Source organism: Oncorhynchus mykiss, chromosome 21 (assembly GCF_013265735.2).
Source record: "Oncorhynchus mykiss isolate Arlee chromosome 21, USDA_OmykA_1.1, whole genome shotgun sequence".
NCBI classification, from domain to species: Eukaryota; Metazoa; Chordata; class Actinopteri; order Salmoniformes; family Salmonidae; genus Oncorhynchus; species Oncorhynchus mykiss.
This window is the reverse complement of record NC_048585.1, coordinates 10,236,100-10,248,154: the sequence shown is the minus strand read 5'-3', so window position 1 is coordinate 10,248,154 and position 12,055 is coordinate 10,236,100. Positions and strand designations below refer to the sequence as shown.

The window sequence follows — 12,055 nt, the reverse complement described above, 5'->3', positions numbered from 1 at the left end:
GGCACCACACTCAGTCTACTGCAGGGAGACCTGTCTGACCAATAGGTGAGCTACAATGACCAGACAGGCACCCCACTAAGTCTACTGCAGGGAGACCTGTCTGACCAATAGGTGAGCTACAATGACCAGACAGGCACCACACTCTGTCTACTGCAGGGAGACCTGTCTGATCGAGAGGTGAGCTACAATGACCAGACAGGCACCACACTCTGTCTACTGCAGGGAGACCTATCTGACCAATAGGTGAGCTACAATGACCAGACAGGCACCACACTCAGTCTACTGCAGGGAGACCTGTCTGACCAATAGGTGAGCTACAATGACCAGACAGGCACCACACTCAGTCTACTGCAGGGAGACCTGTCTGACCAATAGGTGAGCTACAATGACCAGACAGGCACCCCACTCAGTCTACTGCAGGGAGACCTGTCTGACCAATAGGTGAGCTACAATGACCAGACAGGCACCACACTCTGTCTACTGCAGGGAGACCTGTCTGATCGAGAGGTGAGCTACAATGACCAGACAGGCACCACACTCTGTCTACTGCAGGGAGACCTATCTGACCAATAGGTGAGCTACAATGACCAGACAGGCACCACACTCAGTCTACTGCAGGGAGACCTGTCTGACCAATAGGTGAGCTACAATGACCAGACAGGCACCCCACTCAGTCTACTGCAGGGAGACCTGTCTGACCAATAGGTGAGCTACAATGACCAGACAGGCACCACACTCAGTCTACTGCAGGGAGACCTGTCTGACCAATAGGTGAGCTACAATGACCAGACAGGCACCACACTCTGTCTACTGCAGGGAGACCTATCTGACCAATAGGTGAGCTACAATGACCAGACAGGCACCACACTCAGTCTACTGCAGGGAGACCTGTCTGACCAATAGGTGAGCTACGTTGACCACACAGGGATAACACAATGACCATACAATCATCGAACCAAGACCATATTCTGACCCCACGATGACCCCACCCAAGCTGCCTGACCTGCAAGGTCACCTTAAATTCCAGCCAGTCATTTTTCTTGAGAAATAGTCCACAGAGTATTAGATTGGATGAGTCACAGACTCCTTGAATGACAGACAGACAGACAGTCCCGCACAAACATCAGCAATTGACTCTCTCTCTGCCTATTGATTGACTGGCTACTGTCCTGTCCTGAGAGTGGCAGGCAGACAGAGCAGAGGAGAATATTAAACCATGGGCCTATGTGACTGTCTGGCAGAGACAAGGCATTCGTCTGAGGAAAGACCAGGAGCTGTCAGCCAGTCAGTCAGCCATGGACCACTGCTGATGTTCTCAGTCTGCTGTGTGTCTCAGAGACACTCTGAATTAATGGACAGAATGATAAAAGGAGGAGGGGATGGACCTGGGACTTGACTAAGGGGTGGGGTGAGGTCTGTGGGCATTGCATTTGCGTGTGTGTGTGTGTGTGTGTGTGTGTGTGTGTGGTGTGTGACAACAAGATAAAGGGTTCCTCTGTTGATAGCCTACCTCAAAATGTTATATTTCTCTCTTGGGGCCCCCCCTCTCTTAGACGACCCCTAGTTCCACAGAAAACAGGCCCAACATTGACATGGACATTCAGTACAGATGATTGTCACTTGGACACGTGCAGGTACACACACAGGAGAGCTGTAAAAATCCTGTCACATATTCTACTACATAATGGCAGAATAGGTTTGTTGTTGCTGTTATTCCTATACTGTGTGAGCCTCGGTATTCCTCTAGGCTGTCTGTCTGCTCCTAATACAGCTTCAACACATCAGACAATACAATACCCAACCACCAAGCCACTTCCCTGCTCCAGCTACCAACACACTATAACATCCAGCTACCAACACACTATAACATCCAGCTACCAACACACTATAACATCCAGCTACCAACATACTTTAACATCCAGCTACCAACATACTATAACATCCAGTTACCGACATACTATAACATCCAGCTACCAACATACTATAACATCCAGCTACCAACACACTATAACATCCAGCTACCAACATACTATAACATCCAGCTACCAACACACTATAACATCCAGCTCTATCAACATACTATAACATCCAGCTACCAACATACTATAACATCCAGCTACCAACACACTATAACATCCAGCTACCAACATACTATAACATCCAGCTACCAACATACTATAACATCCAGCTACCAACATACTATAACATCCAGCTACCAACACACTATAACATCCAGCTACCAACATACTATAACATCCAGCTACCAACATACTATAACATCCAGCTACCAACATACTATAACATCCAGCTACCAACACACTATAACATCCAGCTACCAACATACTATAACATCCAGCTGTACCAACATACTATAACATCCAGTTACCAACACACTATAACATCCAGCTACCAACATACTATAACATCCAGCTACCAACACACTATAACATCCAGCTACCAACATACTATAACATCCAGCTACCAACATACTATAACATCCAGCTACCAACATACTATAACATCCAGCTACCAACATACTATAACATCCAGCTACCAACACACTATAACATCCAGCTACCAACATACTATAACATCCAGCTACCAACATACTATAACATCCAGCTACCAACACACTATAACATCCAGCTACCAACACACTATAACATCCAGCTGTATCAACATACTATAACATCCAGCTACCAACATACTATAACATCCAGCTACCAACACACTATAACATCCAGCTGTATCAACACACTATAACATCCAGCTACCAACACACTATAACATCCAGCTACCAACATACTATAACATCCAGCTGTATCAACATACTATAACATCCAGCTGTATCAACACACTATAACATCCAGCTACCAACATACTATAACATCCAGCTACCAACATACTATAACATCCAGCTACCAACATACTATAACATCCAGCTACCAACATACTATAACATCCAGCTGTACCAACATACTATAACATCCATCTACCAACATACTATAACATCCAGCTACCAACATACTTTAACATCCAGCTACCAACATACTATAACATCCAGTTACCGACATACTATAACATCCAGCTACCAACATACTATAACATCCAGCTACCAACACACTATAACATCCAGCTACCAACATACTATAACATCCAGCTACCAACACACTATAACATCCAGCTCTATCAACATACTATAACATCCAGCTACCAACATACTATAACATCCAGCTACCAACACACTATAACATCCAGCTACCAACATACTATAACATCCAGCTACCAACATACTATAACATCCAGCTACCAACATACTATAACATCCAGCTACCAACACACTATAACATCCAGCTACCAACATACTATAACATCCAGCTACCAACATACTATAACATCCAGCTACCAACATACTATAACATCCAGCTACCAACACACTATAACATCCAGCTACCAACATACTATAACATCCAGCTGTACCAACATACTATAACATCCAGTTACCAACACACTATAACATCCAGCTACCAACATACTATAACATCCAGCTACCAACACACTATAACATCCAGCTACCAACATACTATAACATCCAGCTACCAACATACTATAACATCCAGCTACCAACATACTATAACATCCAGCTACCAACATACTATAACATCCAGCTACCAACACACTATAACATCCAGCTACCAACATACTATAACATCCAGCTACCAACATACTATAACATCCAGCTACCAACACACTATAACATCCAGCTACCAACACACTATAACATCCAGCTGTATCAACATACTATAACATCCAGCTACCAACATACTATAACATCCAGCTACCAACACACTATAACATCCAGCTGTATCAACACACTATAACATCCAGCTACCAACACACTATAACATCCAGCTACCAACATACTATAACATCCAGCTGTATCAACATACTATAACATCCAGCTGTATCAACACACTATAACATCCAGCTACCAACATACTATAACATCCAGCTACCAACATACTATAACATCCAGCTACCAACATACTATAACATCCAGCTACCAACATACTATAACATCCAGCTGTACCAACATACTATAACATCCATCTACCAACATACTATAACATCCAGCTACCAACATACTATAACATCCAGCTACCAACATACTATAACATCCATCTACCAACATACTATAACATCCAGCTGTATCAACACACTATAACATCCAGCTGTACCAACATACTATAACATCCAGCTACCAACATACTATAACATCCAGCTACCAACATACTATAACATCCATCTACCAACATACTATAACATCCAGCTGTACCAACATATTATAACATCCAGCTACCAACATACTATAACATCCAGCTACCAACATACTATAACATCCAGCTACCAACATACTATAACATCCAGCTACCAACATACTATAACATCCTTCTACCAACATACTATAACATCCAGCTGTACCAACATATTATAACATCCAGCTACCAACATACTATAACATCCAGCTACCAACACACTATAACATCCAGCTACCAACATACTATAACATCCAGCTACCAACATACTATAACATCCAGCTACCAACATACTATAACATCCAGCTACCAACACACTATAACATCCAGCTACCAACACACTATAACATCCAGCTACCAACATACTATAACATCCAGCTACCAACATACTTTAACATCCAGCTACCAACACACTATAACATCCAGCTACCAACACACTATAACATCCAGCTACCAACATACTATAACATCCAGCTACCAACACACTATAACATCCAGCTACCAACACACTATAACATCCAGCTACCAACATACTATAACATCCAACTGTACCAACACACTATAACATCCAGCTACCAACATACTATAACATCCAGCTACCAACACACTATAACATCCAGCTACCAACATACTATAACATCCAGCTACCAACATACTATAACATCCAGCTACCAACATACTATAACATCCAGCTGTACCAACATACTATAACATCCAGCTACCAACATACTATAACATCCAGCTACCAACATACTATAACATCCAGCTGTACCAACATACTATAACATCCAGCTGTACCAACATACTATAACATCCAGCTACCAACATACTATAACATCCAGCTACCAACATACTATAACATCCAGCTACCAACACACTATAACATCCAGCTACCAACATACTATAACATCCAGCTACCAACATACTATAACATCCAGCTACCAACATACTATAACATCCAGCTACCAACACACTATAACATCCAGCTGTACCAACATACTATAACATCCAGCTGTATCAACATACTATAACATCCAGCTGTACCAACATACTATAACATCCAGCTACCAACACACTATAACATCCAGCTACCAACATACTATAACATCCAGCTACCAACATACTATAACATCCAGCTACCAACATACTATAACATCCAGCTATCAACATACTATAACATCCAGCTACCAACATACTGTAACATCCAGCTACCAACATACTATAACATCCAGCTACCAACATACTATAACATCCAGCTACCAACATACTATAACATCCAGCTATCAACACACTATAACATCCAGCTACCAACATACTATAACATCCAGCTGTACCAACACACTATAACATCCAGCTGTATCAACACACTATAACATCCAGCTACCAACATACTATAACATCCAGCTACCAACATACTATAACATCCAGCTACCAACATACTATAACATCCAGCTACCAACACACTATAACATCCAGCTACCAACATACTATAACATCCAGCTACCAACATACTATAACATCCAGCTGTACCAACACACTATAACATCCATCTACCAACACACTATAACATCCAGCTACCAACATACTATAACATCCAGCTACCAACATACTATAACATCCAGCTGTACCAACATACTATAACATCCAGCTACCAACACACTATAACATCCAGCTACCAACATACTATAACATCCAGCTACCAACATACTATAACATCCAGCTGTATCAACACACTATAACATCCATCTACCAACACACTATAACATCCAGCTACCAACATACTATAACATCCAGCTACCAACACACTATAACATCCAGCTGTATCAACATACTATAACATCCAGCTGTACCAACATACTATAACATCCAGCTACCAACATACTATAACATCCAGCTACCAACACACTATAACATCCATCTACCAACACACTATAACATCCAGCTACCAACATACTATAACATCCAGCTACCAACATACTATAACATCCAGCTGTATCAACATACTATAACATCCAGCTACCAACACACTATAACATCCAGCTACCAACATACTATAACATCCAGCTACCAACATACTATAACATCCATCTACCAACACACTATAACATCCAGCTACCAACATACTATAACATCCAGCTACCAACACACTATAACATCCAGCTGTATCAACATACTATAACATCCAGCTACCAACACACTATAACATCCAGCTACCAACACACTATAACATCCAGCTACCAACACACTATAACATCCAGCTGTATCAACATACTATAACATCCAGCTGTACCAACATACTATAACATCCAGCTACCAACATACTATAACATCCAGCTACCAACACACTATAACATCTAGCTGTATCAACACACTATAACATCCAGCTACCAACACACTATAACATCCAGCTGTATCAACATACTATAACATCCAGCTACCAACACACTATAACATCTAGCTGTATCAACACACTATAACATCCAGCTACCAACACACTATAACATCCAGCTGTATCAACATACTATAACATCTAGCTGTATCAACACACTATAACATCCAGCTACCAACATACTATAACATCCAGCTACCAACACACTATAACATCCAGCTACCAACACACTATAACATCCAGCTACCAACATACTATAACATCCAGCTACCAACACACTATAACATCCAGCTACCAACACACTATAACATCCAGCTGTATCAACACACTATAACATCCATCTACCAACACACTATAACATCCAGCTACCAACACACTATAACATCCAGCTGTACCAACATACTTTAACATCCAGCTACCAACATACTATAACATCCAGCTACCAACACACTATAACATCCAGCTACCAACATACTATAACATCCAGCTGTACCAACATACTTTAACATCCAGCTACCAACATACTATAACATCCAGCTACCAACATACTATAACATCCAGCTGTACCAACATACTTTAGCCTCCAGTTTGTCTTTCTTACAACCATTTCTCACCTCTCTCCATGGAGTCCTCTCCCAGCTGATCTCTGCCCCTCACCCCTCTCACCCACTTCATATCTCTTTAAACCACCCCATCACTCTCTTCTCTCCTTCTCATCCAGGTGTATGTACAGTTGAAGTCGGAAGGTTACATACACTTTGGTTGAAGTCATTAAAACTAATTTTTTGTTAACAAACTATAGTTTTGGCAAGTCGGTTAGGACATCTACTTTGTGCATGACACAAGTGCACACAGATTATTTCACTTATAATTCACTGTATCACAATTCCAGTGGGTCAGAAGTTTACATACACTAAATTGACTGTGCCTTTAAACAGCTAGTTGACATCATTTGAGTCAATTGGAGGTATACCTGTGGATGTATTTCAAGGCCTACCTTCAAACTCAGTGCCACTTTGCTTGACATCATGGCAAAATGAAAGAAATATAAGCTGAAATCAATCATTCTCTCCTACTATTATTCTGACATTTCACATTCTTAAAATAAAGTGGTGATCCTAACTGACCTAAGTCAGGGAATTGTAATAGGGTTAAATGTCAGAAATGGTAAAAACTGAGTTTAAATATATTTGGCTAAGGTGTATGTACTTGAATGAACTTCCGACTTCAACTGTATCTGTGGGCTCGTTGATCTGAATCTGTTTGTGGATAAATGTTTAAGCTCCTCTGAAGGCAGGTAGTCATATATGTTTGATTCTGATTCATAATGTAATCCACCCCAGTGACCTAAATGCTTGTCTCCCAGACTGCCTTACAATACGTGGCGTGTTAGCATCAATGAACTTTCACAAGCTTCTCTCCTTCTCTGAGTCCCTCTGTTCTCCCTCTCCTCTGCAAAGCAATCATAAAGACTGGACAACAAGCCAGAAAGCAGTGTTTTTCTAACCCAACTCGACCCTCTCTCTGTCTCTGTCTCTCTCTCTCTCTCTCTCTCTCTCTCTCTTTCTTTCTCTCTCTGTCTCTCTGTCTCTGTCTCTCTCTCTCTTTCTTTCTCTCTCTGTCTCTCTCTCTCTGTCTCTCTTTCTTTCTCTCTCTGTCTCTGTCTCTCTGTCTCTGTCTCTCTCTCTCTTTCTTTCTCTTTCTGTCTCTCTCTCTCTGTCTCTCTTTCTTTCTCTCTCTCTCTGTCTCTGTCTCTCTCTCTGTCTCTCTCTCTCTCTCTCTCTCTCCCTTTCTCTCTCTCTCTGTCTCTCTTTCTTTCTCTCTCTGTCTCTGTCTCTGTCTCTTGCTCTGTCTCTCTCTCTGTCTCTCTTTCTTTCTCTCTTTCTCTGTCTCTCTCTGTCTCTCTCTCTCTCTCTCTGTCTCTCTCTTTCTCTCTCTCTCTCTCTTTCTCTCTCTCTCACTCTCTCTCTCTCACTCTCTGGAAGAGAGAGAGAGAGGGTAAAAAGAAAGACAGGAAATAGTTATTTGTGGATGGAAGGCTGTGTATTTGGATTGTGGATCAGAACATGGAGAAACATGGAGACGTGATCAGACTGTTCTGTATTGTGGAGGGAGGGAGGCAGGGAGAGAGAGAGATGTTTCCCATGCTAACAAAGCCCTTAAATTGAATTAGAGAGCGAGAGACAGAGAGAGAGACAGAGAGAGACAGAGAAAGAGAGAAAGAAAGAGAGACGTAGAGAGAGAGAGAGGTAGAGAGAGAGAGGTAGAGAGAGAGGTAGAGATAGAGAAAGAGAGAGAAAGAGGTAGAGAGAGGTAGAGAGAGAGGTAGAGAGAGAGAGGTAGAGAGAGAGGTAGAGAGAGAGAGGTAGAGAGAGAGCGGTAGAGAGAGGTAGAGAGAGGTAGAGAGAGGTAGAGAGAGAGAGGTAGAGAGAGAGAGGTAGAGAGAGAGCGGTAGAGAGAGGTAGAGAGGTAGAGCGAGGTAGAGCGAGGTAGAGAGGTAGAGAGAGGTAGAGCGAGGTAGAGAGAGAGGTAGAGCGAGAGGTAGAGAGAGAGGTAGAGAGGTAGAGCGAGGTAGAGAGGTAGAGAGAGAGGTAGAGAGAGAGGTAGAGCGAGGTAGAGCGAGAGGTAGAGAGAGAGGTAGAGAGAGAGGTAGAGAGAGAGGTAGAGAGAGAGGTAGAGTGAGGTAGAGGATATGGTGTCATGATGGAGGTCAGTATCTGCTGCTCCACCAGGCAGCGTGATGTTTACTCCAACCCCGCCATGTTCCCATGTCGCCCTACTGAATGATGGGTTATGGAACGATGGGAAAGACATTTGGGGCCTTCCTGTTACCCTGACAGGATGGGCTTATTGTCCGTGACAGTGAGCGATAGGACAGAAGAGAGGTGTGTGTGTGTGTGTGCCTGTGTGCCTGTGTGTGTGTGTGCGCGTGTGTGCGTGTGTGTGTGTGTGTGGTTGCCACGACAGGTTTCTAGCCCATCAAGTTAGCATTGATTTGTTCTTAATTGAACATTAACTTTGTATTCCACTCAGACAATGTAACTGGAAGCTTGAATAACACTTTGTCCTTTGAATTACTTTAGACTTTTTATTTTCTCTTTCCGTCTTTGTCCCTCCCTGCCTCTCCTCCCTTTGTCCCTCCCTCCCTCTCCTCCCTTTGTCCCTCCCTGCCTCTCCCCCCTTTGTCCCTCCCTGCCTCTCCCCCCTTTGTCCCTCCCTGCCTCTCCCCCCTTTGTCCCTCCCTGCCTCTCCCCCCTTTGTCCCTCCCTGCCTCTCCCCCCTTTGTCCCTCCCTGCCTCTCCCCCCTTTGTCCCTCCCTGCCTCTCCCCCCTTTGTCCCTCCCTGCCTCTCCCCCCTTTGTCCCTCCCTCCCTCCCTCCCTCCCTGCCTCTCCCCCCTTTGTCCCTCCCTCCCTCCCTGCCTCTCCCCCCTCCCTCCCTCCCTCCCTCCCTCCCTCCCTCCCTCCCTCCCTCCCTCCCTCCCTCCCTCCCTCCCTCCCTCCCTGCCTCTCCCCCCTTTGTCCCTCCCTCCCTCTCTCCCCCCCTTTGTCCCTCCCTCCCTCCCTGCCTCTCCCCCCTCCCTCTCTCCTCCCTCCCTCCCTCCCTCCCTCTCCCTCCCTCCCTCCCTCTCTCCCTCCTTCCTTCCCTCCCTCCCTCCCTCCCTCCCTCCCTCCCAGACCAACCTGTTAGACCTTAAGGAACATGCTTCGTCCCTGGTCTCCTCCGGTCTGAAGAAGGACTCTAAACTGAAGAGTCTGGAGATGTCGCTGGAACAGAGGAAAGACGAGTTCATCAAGATGGAGAAACAACTCAAGAAGGTCATCTTTTTTCTCACCCTTTAATAAAACCACCTACTGTATCACTGAACTGAGATCAGTTCTTACTAGCCTTACTCCCCAGCCCTGTTGCAGTCAATGACATGGCCTTACACTGAACTGAGGTCAGTCCTTACTAGCCTTACTCCCCATCCCTGTTGCAGTCAATGACATGGGCCTTACACTGAACTGATGTCAGTTCTTACTAACCTCACTCCCCATCCCTGTTGCAGTCAATGACATGGCCTTACACTGAACTGATGTCAGTTCTTACTAACCTCACTCCCCAGCCCTGTTGCAGTCAATGACATGGCCTTACACTGAACTGAGGTAAGTCCTTACTAGCCTTACTCCCCATCCCTGTTGCAGTCAATCTTCCAATGAACTTCCACTGAGATCAGCTATTAACCCTACTCCATGTCTCTACCCCATTCAACTTCACTCACAGTTCTCAGACTGCTTTCAGGTCAGTTCTTAGCCTTGTCCCAATCAACTCTATAGTCGCCCCATAGCATTAGGATCAGTATAATGCCTCTCAGTAGACCTGTGCAATCAGTTATCCTGCCTGTTATGTGATGTCGAGTCACGCAGTCAGATCTTAGATGAACACACCAGCCTGCCCCATTCAACTGCACAGCCTTCAAACTGCTCTCAGACCAGTTCTTAGCTATGGCCCCAGTCCTTTACGAGACCTGTCCAGTGTGGGAGCCAGCGTTGTGATGTCGAGTGGAGAAGACAGCCACTGACAGATCCCCTACTCATCCTGCCAGTGGAATGACACTCAATTCTGGGACTAGTCTGTCAATCATGCTGTAATGTGTGTGTGTGTTGTGTCTGTGATCAGACTCCTGACTCTCCCTCCTGTCCTTAAAGTGTCTATGTTGATTCACTTTCATCTCCTCCTGTTTCTCATGTCATTGTGTCTTCCTTTCCATTTCCTCTCTTCCAGTTCTCCTCTCCTCCTCTTCTCTTCCTGTTCTCCTTTCCTCTTCTCCTCTTCTCTTCCTGTTCTCCTCTCCTCTCTTCCTCGTCTCTAACTGTTCTCCTCTCATCCTCTCTTCCTGTTCTCCTCTCCTCTCTTCCTCGTCTCTAACTGTTCTCCTCTCCTCCTCTCTTCCTGTTCTCCTCTCCTCTCTTTCTGTTCTCCTCTCCTCCTCTCTTCCTGTTCTCCTCTCTTTCTGTTTTTCTCTCATCCTCTCTTCCTGTTCTCCTCTCCTCCTCTCTTCCTGTTCTCCTCTCCTCCTCTCTTCCTGTTCTCCTCTCTTCTCTTCCTGTTCTCCTGTCCTCCTCTCTTCCTGTTCTCTTCTCCTCCTCTCTTCCTGTTCTCCTCTTCCCTCCCTGTTCTCCTCTCCTCTTCTCTTCATGTTCTCCTCTCCTCTTCTCTTCCTGTTCTCCTCTCCTCCTCTCTTCCTGTCCTCTTCTCCTCTTCTCTTCCTGTTCTCCTCTCCTCTCATTTCTTTAATCATTCCTACTGTATCTCCATCATTTTTTACTCTCTATTTCTTGTCATCTTTTTCTATCTGGCTTGTCTCTCTCT

The 12,055-nt window shown here is 44.2% G+C and overlaps 1 protein-coding gene across 4 annotated transcripts in view; it reads left to right on the top strand.

Annotated features, from left to right (window-relative positions):
* LOC110513868 (ELKS/Rab6-interacting/CAST family member 1) overlaps window positions 1-12,055 on the top strand; it is a 268,459-nt gene that overhangs the window by 154,592 nt on the left and 101,812 nt on the right. For all 4 annotated transcript variants that reach the window (XM_036956818.1, XM_036956820.1, XM_036956816.1 and 1 more), the window contains one exon: window positions 10,381-10,521. In XM_036956818.1, coding sequence (XP_036812713.1) covers window positions 10,381-10,521 — 141 coding nt within the window. The remainder of the gene's footprint in view (window positions 1-10,380; window positions 10,522-12,055) is intronic.